The following is a 22,487-nucleotide window of genomic DNA, read 5'->3' on the forward strand; positions in this document are numbered from 1 at the left end:
GCCATTTGAAATTGGCTACTATTGGTATAAGTAACTTATATGATGTTTCCTTTCATGGATGTGGGAGTTTACATGAATTGAGTTGATAAGCATGTGATGCTGTGTATGATAGATGGTAGCATGTGAATGATGTGTTGATGTCTTGGTTGTGGTTGATTTTGTAACACCCCGTACCCGAGTCCGTTACCGGAATCGGACACAAGGTGCACACAGACTTAACTATTTTCACAGTCCATTTAGAAATTTCCAGACTAGCTGGTCACTGCATCACTGTCGCCTTAAAAATCATATCTTGAGTTTCAAAGCTCAAAAATTAGTTTCGTAATTTTTCCCTGAAACTAGACTCATATGTCCATCTACAGATTTTTTTCTAGAATTTTTGGTCAATCCAATTAGTACAGTTTATTAGTTAAAGTCTCCCCTATTCCAGGGTTCGACTACACTGACCTTCGTGCGTTACGATTTGAATATCTCCTTGTACAGGGCTTTAATACTGATTCCGTTTGTTTCTATAGAAACTAGACTTAGAGAGGAATCTATACATATATGTCATGACTCCTAATTATCTCTGGTTAATTTACAATGAATTTCCAAAATCGGAACAGGGGATCCAGAAACCGTTCTGGCCCTGTTTCACGAGAACTTTAATATCTCTTAACATATAACTCATATGACCGTTTCGTTTCTTCCATATGAAAGTAGATTCATCAAAGTTCATTTACATAATTTATTCACTATTTAATACCATTCCTACTATTTTTAATGATTTTTCACATCCACATCACTGCTGCTGTCAGCATCTGCCTTTAAGGTAGGCTTTACCTATTTCATGATTTCCATGATTCAATTGGCCCTTTTTGCATACATAGCACAAAGTGTGATCATGATTAACCATTCCAATGGCTAATTGTTTCAAAACAATTCCATACCTCATAATGATCAACATACAAACGATTATGGTACTATGCTAAAAACGTATATAAGCCATTTTCGCATGGCTTTCCAAGTTTACACAAAACCGAAAGGTACATGACCTTCAACAAAAGGGTAGTCCTATACATGCCATTTCAAAGTTCAACCAAAATTGTACCAAAATGGGGCTTTGATAGTGTGGGAGACTTCGACTTCCAAAAATCCCGAGTCCGATAACTGACGAGCCAAAATCTATAAACAAAGAAACAGAGAAAACGGAGTAAGCAATTTATGCTTAGTAAGTTTGAGCAAGAAATTCCAGCACAACAAAAGCATAGCATTCATAAAGCTAACGGATAATTTCATATGCACAAATTCTCAATATCCTACTCATTTCACATTCCAACCCCTATGTTCATACATAAGGGATCATCTTAGCCAAATACCGGAAACTCATTACATATCGTAGCTCAATACACATCTCTCATTTACTTCATAACCGAAACATCATCACAAGCAAATATACACCTTGAAATAGTATATATGTCATACCAATACATCATGTACAAACATATATACATATATATATGCTAGAGCCGAATCTCAAGTTGATTGTAACTAAACATGAACATAATTTCAAAACACAAATCTTACTTTCCATGCAATGAGCATAAATCACACTTTTGGATGTACCATGGCCAAATACATCACAACACCATAATTTTGGTCATGATTAAACAAAGAACTTAATGTCTTACTCAAAATACTAAAAAGAAAGTCCAAGAGCCATCAATCCACCATCACATATATCATTAGCAAGCTTCATATTTAACATGCAATGGCATTAACACAAAATCCACCTTGGCCAAATACCATCCCCATGATATAACAAAGGTTTGAACCATGGGCTAACAAGAGCATCAAGCTATCAATTAAAAACATGCATGAATCTCATGGCACAACCTCAAACATACCTTAATCTTGATGCAAGTATAGCCAAACCTCTTCCTAATCCTCTTCCAAACCAAGCATGAAGCAAAATTCCTCCTTCCCTCTAGTATTTTCGGTCAAGAGAGAATGAAAATGGATGAACAAATTTTTTCTTTTCTCTTCCTCAATACACGGCAATGGGGCATGCATGAGACCATTTTTTCTTTTTCCATTTCTTTATTACCCATGCTCATTAATTTATTTTTTCACCCATGATTCACCAACAAAACATGTCTATGACATGTTTTGCCCATATTCTTTGTCATGGCGGCCATCACTTGTAAAAGAGGGTATTTGACATGCAAGGCCATTGTTTTGCATGCATGCTTTAATTAGTCATCAAACATTCCCCATCATACTTTCAAAGTTTTCTACTAGGTCCTTTCTAATGAAATTCACATTTATAACTCTAAATTAAAGCATCAAAAATGTCACACATGAGTTAACACATATTATAGGCATCAAAATAAATATCAAATTATTTTTATGCCTCGTTTTTTTGTGGTCCCGAAACCACATTCCGACTAGGGTCGTTTTAAGGCTGTCACAGATTTGGTTGTATGTAAATGTTTGGATTGGTGCTATGTTGTGTTGTGTAGGTGTGTGCAACAAAGGGTGGCAAAATGGCTTGGTAAATAGCTTTATTTTTGCCCATACGGATAGGCACACGAGCGTGTGTCTAGGCCATGTGTGACACACGGCTTGCCCCACTGGCATGTTTTTAAGCCGTGTGTCCGCTGCACCTAAATTTTAAGAAACAGAATGCTCAGAATTGAGCACACGGGTAGAGACACGGGCGTGTGTCTCAGTCGTATGGATGGCACGGCCTCAAACACGGGCGTGTACCCTAGCCGTGTAAAGTTTGCACCTATTTTGTAAAAATTAAAATTTCTAAACGGGCTAGCACACAGGCGTGTACCTTGGCCATGTGATTTCAATTTGTTCTTGGGTAACAAACAAAGAGTTACACGGGCTAGGGACATGGGCATGTCCTATACCCATACGGGCGTGTGACCCTTGTTTAGTGAAAAATTTTCTAAGTGTTGTAAAATTTTCTAAAGCTCTCGGTTTAGTCTGGAACCACTTCCAAAGCATATTTTGGGCCTCGTAGGCTCATATTAGGGACTTTATGATTGAACATGAAAAGTTTTAATTTGGACAAAAATTCATGGCTCGAAAATGTATGTTTGCTTGTGTTTAAGTCCGATAATGCCTCGTACCCTGTTTCGGCGTCGAATACGGGTCAAGGGTGTTATAGATGAAATGTGTTTTTTAGTTACTTTAGACCAAATGAAATAAGTGCTTAGCAACCTTGTAAGAAATTTTGCAAATTTCGAGTTGTCTATCCACATGGTCACGACATTCCCTTATTGAAGTCGTGGCATTAAGCTTATAGTAATAAAGTGTTTATTTAAGTTAGGATGAAGTATTGGAGTGCTTAAATTAATTTTGACATACTGTTTTTGTGGTTTGATAATGAATGGAATGTGTTTAGAATTGGATTTGGAAAGTTAAAGGTTTTTAACCAAAAGAAATTTCCAAAAACAGTATGTGATGTTGTGAGTCAAACGTATCACATCACGATGAGAAATGACCTATAATGTCATGGCAATGAGGAACTCCCTTATGTCGCAACGTGAATACTAAATATTGAATATATTATAGTTCAATCCTAGTTCGACCTTTGTTTAACATTAGAGCTTTCATAACCTCGTATAATACCTAGAAATAATTATTTATCTTATAAACTTATATTACTTGTATTTTCATGATAATTGGTACAAATTGTATTTAACTTGATTGTAATTGCTTTGCTAACGAATGTGGCACCTTATAGTTTGGACCTGACGATCGGGTTGGGTATAGGGTGTTTCACGATCCCTGATGGTCGATACAGTTGTAAAAAAAAAATAAAGGATTTGAAATTGTAATTAGAAAAATGGAACAGTTCTATAATTTGCTATGACACCTATGTAAGTGAGATACAATGGTAAAGAGATTGAATGTTGGAATAATGACATATTAAATAGCTTAAAGAATGATGCTTTGTTTCATGAGACAATATATGAATTAGTCCTTTAGGTAGTATTTGGTTTTTAATTTATATGTCCTTGGTATTTTCCTTTTTTGTGATTGATGCGAGTTTCAAGATCCAATTTTAGATTCATGGATGTAATGGGTTTACACTACCTCAAAGCCAAATAACAAGGTCAAAGGACAAGCAAATCAAACTAAGATTCGTTCAAATGCAATATGTGAGGATGAATCTTTTCGAGGAAAGGGGGAATGATATATGCATAGAATAGGTAAAATTTTTAAATTCAATTCAACCAAACTACCAATTTTCAAGCTGAAAATATTAGTCAACTTGCGACTAATTTTTGAATGAGATCTAGGAATTTATGGGCTTAGATGTATGAATAGATGTTGAATATCTATCTAATAGATATTGAATATCTATCTCTTAACTTCAAAACTCACTTTGAGTCGCTTGATTTTTAGTTCAGGAGCTCAAGCTATGACCATTTTAGTAAAGGCTGCATGAGTAGAATTTTTGGACAGGATTATTACAGAAATTACGGGTTTTGGGCTTTTAATTTGAGTTTAAATCATATTAGATTCAGGTTTTAGGCTTAATTTTTAATATATATGATCCCAATATTTTATTTATTAGGTTTTATTATTTATTATTTTCTATTCTAAACTTTTTATAATTATTAAGTTTTTAAAGCTATTTAAGAGTTTTATGTCAACGAGAAAGTTTAGTTTAAAACTACCTCTTGTTTAGGTTAAATAGAGTTCTAGTATACTTGAAAGTTTTATTTAGATTTATTTAGCTAGCCTATATAAAGGCCTTTGCATTGTACACAATTAAAAAAAATTGATTATTATTCAACAACTTCTCTTTTGAGTTAATAAATTCTCTTTGAATTTTCTTTTCAATAATTTTTCTTGAGTTTTCTTTTAGAAGAGTTTTAACTATCTTTTCAGATTGTGGGGATCATGAGTTGCTTGAAGAGGGTTGTGGATTCTTCTTGTTTCCAAGGTTTCTTGGAACTTCTACACGCCACGTTTCATCTTTTCAATCTATCTTTTTTATTTTCTTTTTTATTGTTCTAATATTTGATTTATTGTTCTATTTTATTTATCTTAGTTATTTATTTTAAATTTTTTTATTTGACTTGGATTCGTTTGGGTTTTAGGTTGTGTCAAAATTCAAGTTTCTTTCTGAACGTCTAGAGTCTTAAGTCAAATCTATTAATTGGACAAACTTACAATCTTGTTTCCGCTATCATCGTATCAATGATTAATTCTTTAAATCATGTTAGCATTATAGAGCCCTATTGCTCAGAGTACGATTTTGTTTGTTTCTGTGCGCATGTATTGTTAGGACTCGAGGAGTATGTTTGCATCCAGGACTCAACTTTCGACTCGACAAAGTTTGTATAGATTTTATTTTGTTTATAGAAAGTGGCATGTACCTAATGTTTGAGTAGGTCCTAAGGTTCAAATTGTCATTTTGGTACTTTTGATAGGAAATGTTTATACTTGATTATGATCATATAAGTTTGGTAGTATATATGTGTACTAATATAGTGAGATAACAATTTGCTTACTTATGTTAGTTATGTTATGTTGTGAATTAAGATTGAAGCGTCGCTTATATCCCAAGTGAATGAGTGCGATGCTTGAATCTAGATAGAATATGTACATGAGATCATGCATTTATAGGTGTTTAGATATGCCCAAGATGGTATTTTTTTTGTGCTTAATGCATATAATGCGATGATGTAACACCCCTCACCTGTACCCGACGCCAGGAAAAGGGTTTGAGGCATTACCAGGACTTTAGATTTTGAAACGTACCAAATTGGGTCACCAAATTTTACTCAAATTTTAAGCTTCTCATCCATGAACAACTCGTCCCTTGTATAGGCCTTCGAAGCCTATAACATACCTAGAGGCAGTGCGGGACAATTTTGAGTACGTTCGAAAAACCTTGGGCTCCTTAGGAATTGTTTTCTTATCATAAAGTGCCACACGCCTGTGTAGGTGGGCCGTGTGGACTCACACACCTGTGTGACTTAGGGCATGCCCATGCCCTTCAGCCGTGGGTAACACTGACTTATCAGCACGACAATAGCACACACCTATGCTGCCTGCCTGTGGACGACACTGTCATTTTAACACGGCTATGGTACACGCCCGTGTGACTTACCCATGTACAACTTTGAGCTAAAATTTTAAGTCCAGGGGACACACGGCCATAGCACACACCCATGGGAGGGAACCGTGTGTCACACACGGCTTAGACACACACCCGTGTGTCTAACCATGTGGACTCTAATAGGCTATTTTCTAAGCCTTTAGTCACCCCTTTCTACTACTTGTGCTTAGTGGTTACGAAATTCAAGTAAAACACAATTATACACTTGTAAATATTTTGATTAAACTAGATGCATGGAAACCTCATATCATTGGTTTCATACATGATAGGTTATTTCCCATTTAGTGTTTATGGGTTCCCATGTCACTATAATTCGTCCGAAATTGGCTCGTTCATGTGACTCATTGCCAATTGGTAACGACCCATCACTTGTAAATAAAACCATGCATAAATTCATAGGTCATAGCCTACTTCAATTAAGCCAATTTTCGTGGCTATGTACAAAGGGATAAACATATTTTTACATGCCTTCATTTGGCAAATCAAATTACACATATAACAAAATACTTAAAAATATTATACATGCCATTGAACAAAACAAACAAAGTCTTTATACCAAAGCTTGTCTAGCTGATAGTGTGTTGACTCTCCAATCGTCTTCCAATCCTTTTGAGTCCTCGAGCTCTGCGAGACAAGGAAAAAGAGAGGTGTAAGCATTTACATGCTTAGTAAGCTCGAATAACCGGAAAGTAAACTTACTGAGTAATTAACATACATCCATATTTAAATCATGAAATCATTAATTATGAAACGATTCCCTATCACATGCACTCAATCAATGAGTTAATGACATAGCAAAGCATCGTGTAATTTATGTAGATGAGCTTATCATTCATCATCTTATTGACATACATCATATTAATCCGTTGAGTTTCTAGGAAATCTCGATGGAATACCCATTATTTGTCAATTCTTACGAGTGATCGTTTCACATATATGCACTCCCGCGAACCTCACATCTCATGGCAGGATTACCAGTCCAGGCTAAATCCCTTATAACGACAAACACCCTTAATGAGCTCAGATCTGAATTACCAGTCCAGGCTAAATCCAGACCCTAATTGGATTACCCGTCTGGGTTAAATCCATAATGCACATATATTTTTTGGGAGGCTTGATCATTCAAGGAACACCCGTCCGGGCTAGATCCTTTTCATACTTGAGATCACGGATTACCCGTACGGGCTAATCCTTAGTGCAACACATGCAGGATCTCTTTACATATATCAATGAGGGTTTATCCATCGAATTCTCTTTGTCAACCTTATCCAAGATATTTTTCACATGTTACCATCAAATATCCATTTCTATGATATTTCATGCCAATAATAAATTCAATCATCATGCATTCATAAATCATACAATTATGCATATTAGGGGTTTACTTTAAGTTATCCGAACTTGGTATTCTTTTCGGAGTTGTGTTTCGATTATTCCGAAACCTTGCGTTTACCTCGATTGACCTCCGAAATTTGTTCCTCGGGGTCTATAATAACAAAATTAACTCATTAATACACTACATTATATATTTCAAGTTTAATATCTACCCCCGGTCCAAATGTCCGTTTTGCCCCTAACCTTTCACATTTTTATGATTTAGTCTTGAGGCTCGTATAATGAAACACATGCACTTTCTATCTTACCCAAGCCTAGCCGAACACTTTTCCTTCTTATGGTATCCTACATTTTCCATTATTTTCTCATTTCTGCCACACATTTACATCTTTTGCAAAATAGTCCCTATAAGGGTTTTTCATGAAAATCAACTAGGAAAAGATGTTTAATACACATTCATCTTTCATATTCCTCCATAATCCATCAAAATACAAGCAACTCATGCATGGGTGAATTTTTAAACATGAACCCTAGCATGAAATATGGGTAGAAATGGAGAGAGCAAGCTACCGGGATTTCAAAAATACATAGAGCATGAAAAACGGGGCTTGGGAGCACTTACTATTGAGCTTGGAAAGCTTGAAAACCCTAGCTATGGTGACAAGAGAATTTCAACAGCATGGGGAAGAAGAATGGCTGATTTTGGCTTGATTTTTCCCATTTTAATTCATTAAAAAGCCAAATGACCAAAATGCCTTCATGCCCTTTCTTTAAAATTTTAACTAGCAAGCCCATTTTTGTCCAAAAACTTAGAAATTGGGCAAATTGCTCTCCAAGACCTTCTAATTCATAACCCAAAACAATTTCATACAAATTGCTTCTAGAAATCAAGTTTTGCAATTTATTCAATTTAGTCCCTAATTTCCAATTGAACACCTTACCCAAAGAATTTCTTCATAAAACTTTAACACATGCATATAATCATATTCTAGGCCTCATAAGAATCATAAAGTAAATATTTTTATGTCGGATTTGTGGTCTCGAAACCACCATTCCGACTAGGCCCTATTTCAGGATGTTACAGATGAAATGTGTTTTTGAGTTAGTTTATGTAACACCCCTATCCCGTATCCGTCGCTGGAATAGGTAAAGGGGCATTACCGGACTTGAAACTCATATCCGAACAGTAAAAATTTTGAATATATTTTTTTTTATAAAGAAAGTTCCTTTAGGTAAATACTAAAGACAGTCAGGGATACAATTTAACTGCTATAAGTACACATTTAAAAGATGCCATTTTCGCATGGCTTATATACATTAACCAAAATATTCTTCGGCCACTGGTCTATTCTTTACATGCCATAAAATAATTCGAAACATAACAGTAACAAGCAGTGGATAGTGATAGTGTGACTAGTTGCTGACGATCCACGAGCCTGTAGCTTCCAAATGAGATCTATAAAACAGAGGAAACAAAGTAAACGGAGTAAGCATTACAATGCTTAGTAAGTTTTTAAGCAGTGTCAACAGATAACAATCAAATTATAACATAGTTGTTCGTATTTTTATTTCACTCTTCCTTCGGGCATACCATCCCTTTACCGAATATGCCCATCTCATCATATATAATAGGCGATAAATTCTCACTTGATAGTGATCTCTTATAAACATAGGTACATTACACATTTTCACCTAACTTTCCACATTGACCAAACGCACAATAATCATAGAACAGTCTTATTACTTTACTCACATATGCATCACATAACGACCTTGTGATTTAGTCCAAATCAAGCTTAAATATAATCTCAAAATATATACCTGACCAGCTTAACGCATTGAACGTATTTATTACCAATCGTTACTGTGAGGTCGTAAAATCTTATGCTTTACTCGAATCTTCAGCGAAACCTTTAGCTCGGATAGTCCCCACACGTAGTTATCGGGTCTTACCCGGACAAAATCTCCACACGTAGTCATCGGGTCTTACCCAGACATAATCTCCACACGTAGTCATTGGGTCTTACCCGGAATATATTTCCAAGTTTCATGTACATTTATTCACATGTTACAACATTCACATCGACTGTCATATTTGTAATTCATTTGCCTCATCAAATATCTAATAATACACACCTTTCACATTTGGTCATTCGGCCACAATATACACACATCTCCTACATATTTCACACTAGCCGAATCACTAGCCATTCGGCTTTACCACATATACATATCTCATACATATTTCGCATTAGCCATCCGGCTTTACCACATATACATATCTCATACATATTTCACACTAGCCATTCGGCTTTACCCCGTATACATATCTCATACATAGTTCACACTAGCCATTCGGCTTTACCGCATATACATATCTCATACATATTTCACATTAGCCATTCGGCTTTACCCCATATACATATCTCATACATATTTCACATTAGCCATTCGGCTTTACCGCATATACATATCTCATACATATTTCACATTAGCCATTCGGCTTTACCACATATACATATCTCATACATATTTCACATTAGCCAGTCGGCTTTACCACACACATATATATTTATCTTGTACATCAATTTCAGCAATAGCTTATAAGCAACTCAAATAGTTTCATCAATGTTTACAACAAATTCACATATTCACTACAAGCTGTTTTTCCTGAGCAATAGTCACTAAATTATTTATAACTGGAGCTACAAAACTCAAAATCAATTGCCGTTAATTTTCCCTGAATATAGACTCATATATCTTCCATCCATAAAATTTTCAGAATTTTAGGTTTGGCCAATCAATACCAGATTTTTCTTAAAGTTTCCCATGTTTCACTGTGTGACTAATCTGACCACTCTTCACTACAAATCAAATTTCTCATTGTACAGAATTCAAAATATGTTATATTTGATTTTATTTGAAACTAGACTCATTAAGGAGTCTAAGCATATAAATTTTATCTTATAACCATTTTCTTACAAATTATAATGATTTTCTAAAAACAGAACAGGGGATTTCGGAGTCATTCTAACACTGCCTCACACAACTTTAAATATCTCTTTATAGGAAATTTCTTTGCTTACACGGTCTCTTTTATAAGAAACTAGACTAATTAAGCTTTGATTACATATTTTATTCAGCCTATAATTCCACACCAACAATTTATAGTGATTTTCTAAAATCACGTTACTGCCGCTGTCCTAAGCAAGTTATTACAATTTGCTCTTAAATTTCCAAGTCCAAACAATTATGAACTTACCATTTGAGTTTAAGACATATCATGGCCACATCATATCTTATTAAATTAACTCATTATGTCCTATTATGATTGAATTTACTCAACGTTTAATCACTTAAAACTTACCTCGGAAGTTGCCGAACGATTACGACGGCTATTCGATCACTTTTTCCTTTCCCTTATCCAACTTTGATCCTCTAGGCTCTTGAGCTAAATCAAACAATTTACTTCCCAAATTAAACATAGTCATACGACATCCATATGCATTTTATACTAGCCGAAATGTACCATCAAGATATACTTTACTCAAATAATTTACATTGGCCGATCATGTATAATGTTTTGTAGCTTAATAAATTTATCATACATTATGAATTCATAATATTTGTGCAGCCAATTATCCATGGTCATACACACACAATCAAAAATAAATACCAAATTTTCATATCCTTTATGCCTTAAGCCGAATACACTTGTCATGTTCACCTACATTTTTCAAGTACAACATTCTCATATTCGGCATTAGTATCAAGCATAATAGCCAATTCTTCCCACCATTTCCAAACCATTTCATCAATGCAATCATACCATTACAAATCAACTTAAAATAACCATATCTAATAATCAAATACCTATAGCATTGCACATTTCTCACATAGCAAGTACAACTAAATTCATTATTAGTATATATATATATATATATATATCTAAACACTTAACTACAAGATTTAATCACCATTATCAAATCATAAAACAGCTTATAACCATCATCTATATTTACTTCACATAAACCGAAATAACCATTACATCATCTTTAAAACACTTAGCATTTTACCCATTTAATCAAGCCAAATCTCAAGACCATTCCATCACACAAATTATACCATAAATCATACTTACAATTTAAGTTAATGCATGATCGAAAATCACCATCATTAACATCATTATCAAACCAAAACCAAAACACATCTATCATCCGTATACCAAGCTTACCAAAACAAACTACTATGAGTTTCAAGCTTATTGACCGAATCTCAAACCTCAAAATTCTAAGTTTAATCTATGGGATAAGTAGAGTTTGAACTAATCATCTCAAACATGCATAGATTTTCAAGAATCATTCAATTCATACCTCATTCTAGCCATCTTCTAAGCCAAAAATCAAAGCAACCAAACTTTCTCCCCCCCCCTTTAGGCTACGGCAATGGAGGAGAAGAAAAGACCCAACTTTGTTTTTTTTTCTCACCCTTTTAATTATTTAATTCCTCTTATCACTTATAACATATAATAACTTGATTTATTATAAAACTATTTGTTAGAATTAAGTGACCCAAATTCTTATTTAAATAAAATACGATGGAAAATAAAATAAAAGTAAAATCCATATAGAACTAGACTTCTTTTATTTTATTTTAGAATAAGGTTTTAAACCTTATTAAACTCCATCTATTTTATATTGATTAGGATAAGGTGTTTCAATCCTACTAGAATATGGCTTTGCAAGCCTATAAATAGACATAGTCTATTCCTCTTGTATTTGAGTAAAAATTTTTCGACATAGTGAATTTTTTCTCCTCTGCCTGTGGTTTTTTTCCAAAGGGTTTCCACGTAAAATTTATGTGTTCTTTATTTTTATTTATTTTATTCTATTTATTTTTCACAAATTGGTATCGAGCTTCCGGTTATTCATCTCGATCACGGTAATGGCGTCTTTGAAGTATGAAATTCATTGTTGGATCGCAACACCGATTTGCGTTGTGGCAAATTAAGATGCAAGCGTTCTTGCACGATGGATCTAGAGGATGCCTGCTAGGATAGATAAGATGCCTTCGACATTAACAGATGAAGAGAAGAAGCGTAAGGATCGAAAGGCATTAACACAATTACATCTGCATTTGTCCAACGAAATTTTGCGGGATGTGATGAAAGAGAAAACCGCCATTGCATTATGGAAGAGGCTAGAACAAATATGTATGTCGAAAACTCTAACAAGCAAGTTGCATATGAAGCGGCGTCTTTATGCTCATCGTTTGGAGGAAGGTGCGTCAGACACGAACACTTAACGGTGTTTAAAGAAATTCTCTCAAACTTGGAGGCCATGGAGGTTCAAGATGATAAGGAAGATCTAGGGTTGATTCTACTTTGTTCGTTGCCCGTCTTATTCAACCTTTAGAGACACGATTTTATATAGCCATGAGTCTCTCACGTTGATGAGGTTTATGATTCTTTAACCTCGTATGATAAGATGAAGCATCTTGTGGTTAAACCCAACTCTCAGGGAGAGGGTCTCATTGTTCGTGGGAGACAAGACCGGAATGTTGATGATGATCGTGGTAGAACACAGGAACGGAATCCTCGTGGTAAATCTAAGGGTAGATCGAAATCTTCAAACAGAGGTAAAACTTGCAACTTCGCAAGAAGAAAGGGCACATTAAATCTGAGTGCTCTAAGCTACAAAATAAGATTAAAAGGGAGGTGCGAATCAAAAGGAAAACAGCCGAAAAATTCGGTGAAGTCGATGTTGTAGAAGACTACGGCGATGGTGAACTTCTAGTTGCTTCATCAATGATTCTAAAGTAAGCGAGGAGTGGATACTTGATTCAGTGCACCTTCCACATGAGTCCCAATCGGGATTGGTTTACAACTTATGAAACAATGTCTCAAGGTGTTGTTTTGATGGGAAATAATGCTTCATGTAAAATCGCGGTGTTGGAACAATTAAAGTTAAGATGTTTGATGGAGTTGTCGAACACTTAGTGACGTGCGGCATGTTCCGAATTGAAAAGAAATTTAATTTCGTTGAGTACTCTTGATTCAAAAGGGCAGATACACAATGAAAGTGGGGTTTTAAAGATTTCAAAGGGTCCCTTGTTGTGATGAAAGGGCAAAGAAAGATTGCCAAGTTATATATTTTACGGTTTCTTATCATTCGGTGATGCATTGCCGCTTCCTCTTCCTTGTCGATGATGATATTACTAAACTTTGGCATATCGCCTAGGGCATATGAGTGAGAATGGCATGGCGAATTAAGCAAAGAGGACTTCTTAATGGGCAAGGAATTTGCAAACCGAATTTCGTGAGCACCGTGTTTTGGGAAGCAAAAGAGAGTTCGATTCACTAGAGGAATCCATAACACGAAGGAAGCGTTGGAGTATATCCATTACGATCGTGGGGCCGTCCGAGTGCCTTCGAGAGGTGGAGCTAATTATATGCTAACCTTTATTGATGATTTTTCCGAGAAAAGTTTGGGCGTTCTTCCCGAAGCGAAAAGCGATGTGTTTTCCACATTTAAGTCTTGGAAAATTATGATTGAAAAAGCAGACGGAAAACAGATAAAATACCTCCGCATGCACAATGGCTTAGAGTTACGTTCGATGAGTTTAATAGATTGTGCAAGTCGGAAGGATCATGAGACACTTGACGATTCGTCATACTCCACAAAAACGGCGTTGCGAAGCGAATGAACGAACGATCATGGAGAAGGTTCGATGTATGTTGTCAAATGCCAACTTACCAAGTCATTTTGGGCGTAGCGACCTCTCTGCATGTTTTTGATCAACCGATCTCCATCCGTTGCCATTGAGAAAAAGACTCCACAAGAGGTATGGTCTGGTAATCCTGCTAATTATTCTGATTTAAAGATTTTTGGGTGTCCTGCGTATGCTCATGTTGATAATGGAAAATTGGAACCGAGATCCATTAAATGTGTTTTTCTTGGTTATAAAGCTGGTGTAAAAGGCTATAAGTTATGGTGTCCTGAAAATAGAAAAGTTGTGATTAGCAGAGATGTTGTTTTTGATGAAACGCTATGCTACCTAACTTATCTCTTAAAGACTCTTCCAATAAAGAAAACCAAAAGCGGTGGAGCATCGATTAATACGTAATCAACTCCTCAAGCCAAGACAAAATTGAGAATAGAGTTGCTTCTTCACCGCAATACTCTATCGCCAAAAACAGGACAAGAAGAGAAATTAAACCTCCAAAGAAGTATGCCGAGGTTGATCTAGTTGCTTATGCTTTAAATGTGGTGAAGATATAGATGCGAATCAAGAGCCATTTAATTATTCGAGGCGATTAGTCTGTGAAGACTCGAAAAAAGTGGATGTTTGCTATGCAAGAGGAGATGGAATCACTCCACAAAAATGTAACATGGGATCTTGTAAAACTTCCTAAAGGTAAAAAGGCATTCGTTGTAAATGGGTGTTTAAAAGAAAGAAGGGACTCCGGAGTTGAAGAACCCGGATATAAAGCAAGGCTTGTTGCAAAGGGTTACATCAAATTCCGAGTGGACTTCACAGATGTGTTCTCTCCAGGTTGTTAAGCATAGTTCGATTCGAGCTTTGCTTGGTATTGTTGCCATGCATGATTTGGAGCTTGAGCGTTAGATGTAAAACGCATTTTGCATGGAGAACTTGAGGAAGATATTTACATGCAACAACCGGAGGGTTTTATAGTCTCGAAAAAAGAGGACTATGTTTGCTTGCTGAAAAAGTCCCTTTACGGTTTGAAACAATCACCAAGACAAAGTGGTACAAGAGGTTTGATTCCTTTATGACTTCTCATAATTTCAAAAGAAGTAGTTTTGACAGTTGTGTCTACTTTAAGAAAAAGTTGATGGTTCTTTTGTGTATCTACTTCTTTATGTTGATGACATGTTGATAGCAACAAAAGATAAAGAGAGATAAGAAAGGTTAAAGCCCAACTAAGTGAAGAATTTGAGATGAAAGATTTAGGACCAGCAAAGAAGATACTTGGTATGGAGATTCTCGAGATAGAAAAGCAAGTAAATTGTACCTAAGTCGGAAGGGGTACATTGAGAAAGTTCTTTGCGAGTTCAATATGCGTAATGCTAAGCTCGTTAGTACTCCTTTAGCACCCATTTCAAACTTTCATCGGCCTTATCTCCTCAATCGATAATGAGATTGAGTACATGTCACATGTTCCATACTCTAGTGCGATAGGATCTCTCATGTATGCTATGGTTTGTTCACGTCCATATTTATCATATGCGATCGGTGCGATTAGCGATACATGGCGAATCTCGTAAAGAACACCGGAAAGCGATTCGGTGGATTTTAAGATACTTACGAGGCACTACTAATGTTTGCTTACAGTTTGGAAGAACTAAAGATGGAGTTATAGGGTATGTTGATGCTGATTTTGCTGGAGACCTTGATAGAAGAAGATCTCTCACAGTTACGTCTTTACAATCGGAGGTTGTGCAATTAGTTGGAAAGCCACTTTGCAAACTACATCGTTTTGTCTACCAATGAAGTCGAGTACATGGCGATTCTTGAGGCTTGTAAAGAAGCTATTTGGTTGAAGGACTATTTAGTGAACTCAATGAAGACCTTCAAATCAAGACAAGATTTTGTGACAATCAGTGCCATCTTTCTTACAAAAGATCAAATGTTTCATGAGAGAACAAAACACATTGATATTCGGTATCATTTTGTTCGTGATATTATTGCTCGTGGTGATATTGTTGTGAGCAAAATTAGCACTCATGAAAATCCTGCAGATATGATGACTAAGTCACTTCCTATAACCAAGTTTGAGCATTGCTTAGACTTGGTTGGTGTTCATTGTTGAAGTTAAACCCTTAAGGGGTTTTTGGAAGAGGTGAAGAACTTGTTTATTGAAAGTTCGCGATGAAGAACTTGTTCATTGAGAATTTGTGTCAAGGTGGAGATTGTTAGAATTAAGTGACCCAAATTCTTATTTAAATAAAATACGATGGAAAATAAAATAAAAGTAAAATCCATATAGAACTAGACTTCTTTTATTTTATTTTAGAATAAGGTTTTAAACCTTATTAAACTCCATCTATTTTATATTGATTAGGATAAGGTGTTTCAATCCTACTAGAATATGGCTTTGCAAGCCTATAAATAGACATAGTCTATTCCTCTTGTATTTGAGTAAAAATTTTTCGACATAGTGAATTTTTTTCTCCTCTGCCCGTGGTTTTTTTCCCGAAAGGGTTTCCACGTAAAATTTATGTGTTCTTTATTTTTATTTATTTTATTCTATTTATTTTTCACACTATTTGATATTATTTAACTAAAATATAACATACAAAATGCCAAAATGTGTCATTCATGCCCATCCTTGCCGTCCACTACCAAGAAAAAGGAATGTTTGACATGCAAGTCCCTCATGCTTCAAACCATGCAAATTTTTAGCCACTACCAATTAACCTATGACATTTTCAAGATTTTTCACATAAGCCCCTTTTTATTTATTTCACATCCAAATGACAAAATTAAAGTATGAAATTTTCACACATACTTATTCATAAATAATAAGCATAAAATATAACAATTAATTATTTTTGTGGCTCGGTTTTGTGGTCCCGAAATCACTTTCCGACTAGGGTCAAATTAGGGGTGTCACAGTTTAGACCAAATGAAATAAGTTCTTGGTAACCTTGTAAGAAATTATGCAAATTTTAAGTTGTCTATCCTCGTGGTCGTGACATTTGCCTGTTGAAGTTGCAACATCATGTTATTGTCCTAAGTGTTGCGACATACACCTTTCAATGTTATGATAGAAACTCTATTTTAGCCATTTTTGCACTTTGGTCCCTTATTTGTTAATGGCGATTTATGATAGCTTTCATAAGCTTACTTATTACCCAATTTTAAATGAATATTATTTTTAAAAGCTTTTTAAACTCAATTTTTTGCATGATTTTTCTTCTGGATATTGAAATAAAATCATAGTTGTTTTGGCAACAAATTTAACATCTCACATCTTAGATCTGGTGATCGGATCGAGTGTAGGGTGTTACAGTTACAATCAACATTTACAGCAAAATGACTAAATTTTTGTTTTTGTTTTTGTTTTTGGATTTTTTTTAAACCTATTCAAGTCTCTTTTTTTCACACACAACACCAATACCTCTTCATTTTTCATGTTTTTTCTTCAAAGCTCATTCAACTCATGCTAGCGTTCTTCTCTTTTTCCTTCTTCTTCACACCCCTAATCTCTTATCTCTTTCTAGAAACTTATGAGTTGAACAAAAACCCAACATGTGTTCCATTAATCTAATAGTGGAGTAGATCAACTATTGAAACTTATTAAAGGGCAGAACTTGCCTATTCACATACAAAGTTCCACCAACTTCCTTAATCAGCCATGGGTTTGTCATATATTAGTGAAGATCCGAAATGGTTTGCCCTATTTATAAATTAAAAAAAAAATTGTTGAGATATAAAGTTTCTAAAAGACAGCTTTGAAAGGATTTCCAAGAATAGCTCACTAAATAAGAAAAGTCTTCAATGGTGTGAATATGTTTTTGTCACTAAATTTGAACTTTTTTATTCTTATTTTGCCTACTTCACTAAACATCTTTGAATATTGGTTTTGGGTAATTGAAATCTAAAATTTGGTTTTTGGTCAGAACTGGAGAAGAATAAATGAATCCGGAGAGAGAATATGTGTTAATTAATTAACTCATTTTTAATAAAAAATTCAAAAAATCATTTTAATGCACATTGCGTAATATAATTGATTATTTAATACGTGTGGTATAATCTAATTTAATTGGTTGAAAATGATATTATATTTTCCTCGAAAATATATAAATAATATTATATATTTTACTTTTTTTAATATATAATAATCATTTAATTATTTTTATATTTAATTATATGTGTCTAAGAATTAAATTGATAGTATTTGTAAATATGGAGGGTTAAATTTATTAAATTATTTAAAATTAGGATCAAATTGATAGAATGTGTAAATATTGAGGACTTAATGGTGTATTATACCAGTTAAAAAGATTATGACTTCACTTCTGTTAACCATTTAACAAAGAGTTGTCAAAACAGAAATACGGTACTAGTTGGGTGATGAATTGTATAGTTTACCCGTAAAATTAAGGGTTTAAATGGATAAAATTCTTAGACTAGAGACTTATGTGACTAATAATTAAGTATGAGGGTTTGCTTAAACATTATGTAGTAATTTGTGGACTTTTTAGTGCATTAATCTTATTTTAATTTACTGAACTAAACCGATAAAAGAAATCAAAATTCTCTTTAAGAAATTTCATCAAAAATAATATTGAATTTTTTATAACTTTTGTTTAGATTTTTATGACTTTTAAAATAAATTTTAAATTTTGAAAGAGCTTAATTGATTTTTTAGATTTGTTATCTTTGTCCTAATTTCACAATTTTTAATTTACTTCAAATAAAAGAGTATGAGTTAAATTAAATAAATCTATAAAATTTGAGGATTAAATTTATTACTATATCTTATATATAAACACAAAATAAATATTTAATAGTGAAATTTTAATGAAATGATTATTTTATTCATTCATTTAAAATATAGAAATTATTTTTTAATAAAATGCAAACCAAAATATAATATAAGAGGTTTTGTCGTATTTTTAACCTTGATTTTCCTGTCCCGAAATATCTTCTTTGTTGGTGAATGAAGCCCATGTTATCGATATCGATCCACTAGCACATAATAAATTAATTAAATTCAACTAAATACCAAAAACAGTATGTTGTTCTTTTTCCCGCTCAGAAAGAAGATATTAAAAGCAAAAAGTCAAATCAACCTACAAAGCATCCCTTTCAAATGCATTCAATAATGCCCCATTGGAGCAAAAATATTTACTGATCAGAATTTATACCTATGAAAGTGTATATTTTTGTATATCATACATTGGAGACGTCTTTATAACATTCAAAATATATAAAAGAAACTAATAAAATTTTAAAGAACATAAATATTTTTAAAATAATAATTTTGAGACTTAAATGAGTTAATTAATTATTCAAGTTTAATATAGTAAAGTGTATATATATATTTTAAAAATGTTTAAATCTATATAATTTTAAATTTATGTGCTCTAAAATAGAATTAATTATATTGTAATTAGATTATAAGATAGATTGATTAGTGAGGAAGAAAATTTCGCTGCCCTACTGTGTAAGATTTTAAATCCACATTTGTGAAAATTTTATTCTCTTTTGACTAAAAAAATTGACTGGTCTGCTGTGTTGATTTTTCTAATTAACGGAGGCGGCATGCTCTATATATTAGCCATCGAATTTCACTTTGAACATAACTAGTTCCAACAGGTCCCATTCTACTTTATCCCTATTGTTTGCAACCACAGTTTTGTTATCTTGCTAAAGGCACTTCGATTTTTGGTTACCAATTTCCACATAAAAAGCTTAATTCTATTAATCAACATCTTTGAGACCAAACTACACGGCAATGGCTTTCCCTGTCGTCAATTCACCATCATCAAACCCCGTCATTCTTCCCAGTTCCTGCATTCCAACTTCATGCCTTCCCAAAACATCACCACTTTTCATATTCAAGAAGAAAAAGCCTTTCTCCAAAAAACTAGTGTCATGCAAAGCCAGCAATGGGAACCAAAACAATGAAGGCTCTTCATCTCTCAATAGCTTCGATAGAAGGGATATTCTTCTTGGCCTAGGAACTCTGTATGGTGCAACCAACCTTGTGAGTGACCCATTTGCATTGGCAGCCCCAATAGCCGCCCCTGACCTCTCGCTTTGTGAGAATTCAACCGTAACATCTTCAAGTTCAGGAACCAGCATAAGTGTCCCTTGCTGCCCACCAAAAACAACAAATATTCTAGATTTCAAACCACCTCGGTTTTCCACGATACGGTTAAGGCCGGCAGCACATTTAGTTGATGCTAACTACTTGGAGAAATTTACAAAGGCCATGGAGCTGATGAAAGCTCTCCCTGATGATGATCCTCGTAGTTTCAAGCAACAGGCCAATGTTCATTGTGCCTATTGCAATGGAGCTTACGATCAAGTCGGGTTTCCGGATCAACAACTTCAAGTTCACTTCTCATGGCTTTTTTTCCCATTCCATAGGCTATATCTCTATTTCTACGAGAGGATTTTGGGGAAGCTGATTGGTGATCCAAATTTCGCGATGCCATTTTGGAACTGGGATTCTCCCCCAGGAATGGCTATCCCTAAAATATATGCAGACCCTAACTCTCCAGTCTATGATGAAAAGCGCAACGTGAACCACCAACCACCCAATATGCTCGATCTTGATTATGCTGGCACTGAGGAAGAATTATCAAAGAGAGATCAAATAAAAAGTAACCTCAGCGTGATGTACAGGCAAATGGTAACCTACAAGACCGCTTCTCTTTTCCTTGGAGCGGCGTACCGTGCCGGCGATGATCCCAGTCCAGGAATGGGTTCAATTGAGAACAATCCTCACACAGCCGTTCACCGGTGGGTTGGAGATAAGCGACAGCCATTTTCTGAAGACATGGGGAACTTCTACTCTGCGGGTAGAGACCCGTTGTTCTACGCTCATCACTCCAATGTCGACCGATTGTGGAGCATTTGGAGGACATTACCAGGGAAGAAGCGAACTGATTTCACTGATACAGATTGGCTCGATTCCTCGTTTCTTTTCTACGATGAGAACGCAAATCTGGTTCGAGTCAAGGTTCGTGATAGCCTTAACATGAAGACTTTCGGGTATGATTACCAAAAAGTTAATATTCCATGGCTCAAAAACAAGCCAATTCCTCGAAAGTCAGGTCGGGGTAAAAGTGGTGGTCAAGCAGTGGCGGCGGAAACAAAGAACACCACCCCTATCAGTATTGCCTTCCCTATAGCCTTAGACAAACTAGTGCGCGTTGAGGTTCCAAGGCCAAAGAAATCAAGGACTAAGCTCGAAAAGGAAGATGAAGAAGAAGTTTTGGTTCTACAAAACATTCAACTAGACCGAGATGCAGCAGTGAAGTTCGATGTGTACATTAATGATGAAGACGACGAGACACCGACTGAACCGGAAGATTCAGAGTTCGCTGGGAGCTTTACGAATCTACCGCATAACCATCACAAGACTGGGATGAAGCTTAACACTAACTTAACATTGCCATTAACAGATTTGTTGGAGGATTTGAATGTTGAAGGTGATGAGAGTATTTTGGTGACTTTGGTGCCTAAAGAAGGAAAGGGTCTGGTTTCTATTGGTAACATTAAGATCGACTACATCAGAGATTAATGATCAGTTAATTTGCCGACTCTTCGGTCGCTTGCTGAAACATTTTGCTTCGTCAATTTGTGTCCCCTGTTTTATGCATCAGTCTTTTTAGTTATAAATAAGGCCACTGCGTCTATGACTATAGAACCCTTTGTATGGTGTACATGTTCTTGCTATGGAAACCTCTTCCTTGGATTTGATGTTTGGGACGATGGATACAGTCTTTAATTATTAAACCAATAAATAAACGTTGATTTAATTTTCCAAAAAAAAATTAAAAAAACTTTAATTTAATGTAAATAATTTTATACAATCATACATATTAAATTTTATTTTAATTCGTAAAACTTTAATTTTATTTTAATTCCATTATAAAATAAATATAGGCAAATAAGTGAGATTTTACATCTCACCATAGTGAGAAAGATTTTGAGATAGCTGGGCCTAGAGAAGTTAGAACCTGGCACAATTCATCCCAAGAAAACCAGTTTGGATTTTATGTTTGGAATCAGATAATGGATAAGAAATGTTAATTGTTTGTGTTTAATCATGAAAAGAAACTTGAAACTGCTCACCTAATTCTGTAAGGAAAAATATGACGTTTATGTCTATTATTATTTTTATATGAAATTATTAAATAAAATAATTAAAAATTATTACTTAAAAAATTAATATCAAAGTAAGGGCGAAGCCAGAGAGTTGGCATGGGCCCCGGCCCCCCTAAAATGTAAAAGTGTTATTTAGACTTTTAAAATTTTT

General features: G+C 34.7%; 1 protein-coding gene and 1 long non-coding RNA gene across 2 annotated transcripts; one reads left to right on the forward strand and one right to left on the reverse strand.

The window, feature by feature from the left end:
- Window positions 1–8,741: 8,741 nt before the first annotated feature.
- Window positions 8,742–11,962, reverse strand: LOC128294109 (uncharacterized). Its single transcript, XR_008284371.1, has 2 exons — window positions 11,839–11,962; window positions 8,742–8,921 (listed from the first exon to the last, which is right to left on the reverse strand). It is a non-coding gene; the product is annotated as an uncharacterized LOC128294109 (long non-coding RNA).
- A 7,779-nt stretch (window positions 11,963–19,741) lies between these two features.
- On the forward strand, window positions 19,742–21,928 carry LOC108481031 (polyphenol oxidase, chloroplastic-like). The gene has a single exon (XM_017784197.2). The coding sequence runs from the start codon at window positions 19,953–19,955 to the stop codon at window positions 21,747–21,749; it is 1,797 nt and encodes a 598-aa protein (XP_017639686.1). The 5' UTR covers window positions 19,742–19,952; the 3' UTR covers window positions 21,750–21,928.
- Window positions 21,929–22,487: the final 559 nt, after the last annotated feature.

This window comes from Gossypium arboreum, chromosome 6 (genome assembly GCF_025698485.1).
Source record: "Gossypium arboreum isolate Shixiya-1 chromosome 6, ASM2569848v2, whole genome shotgun sequence".
NCBI classification, from domain to species: Eukaryota; Viridiplantae; Streptophyta; class Magnoliopsida; order Malvales; family Malvaceae; genus Gossypium; species Gossypium arboreum.

What these genes read in the sequence shown, in the direction of transcription:
- LOC108481031 (XM_017784197.2), top strand. Translation starts at nt 19,953, where the DNA reads ATGGCTTTCCCTGTCGTCAATTCACCATCATCAAACCCCGTCATTCTT.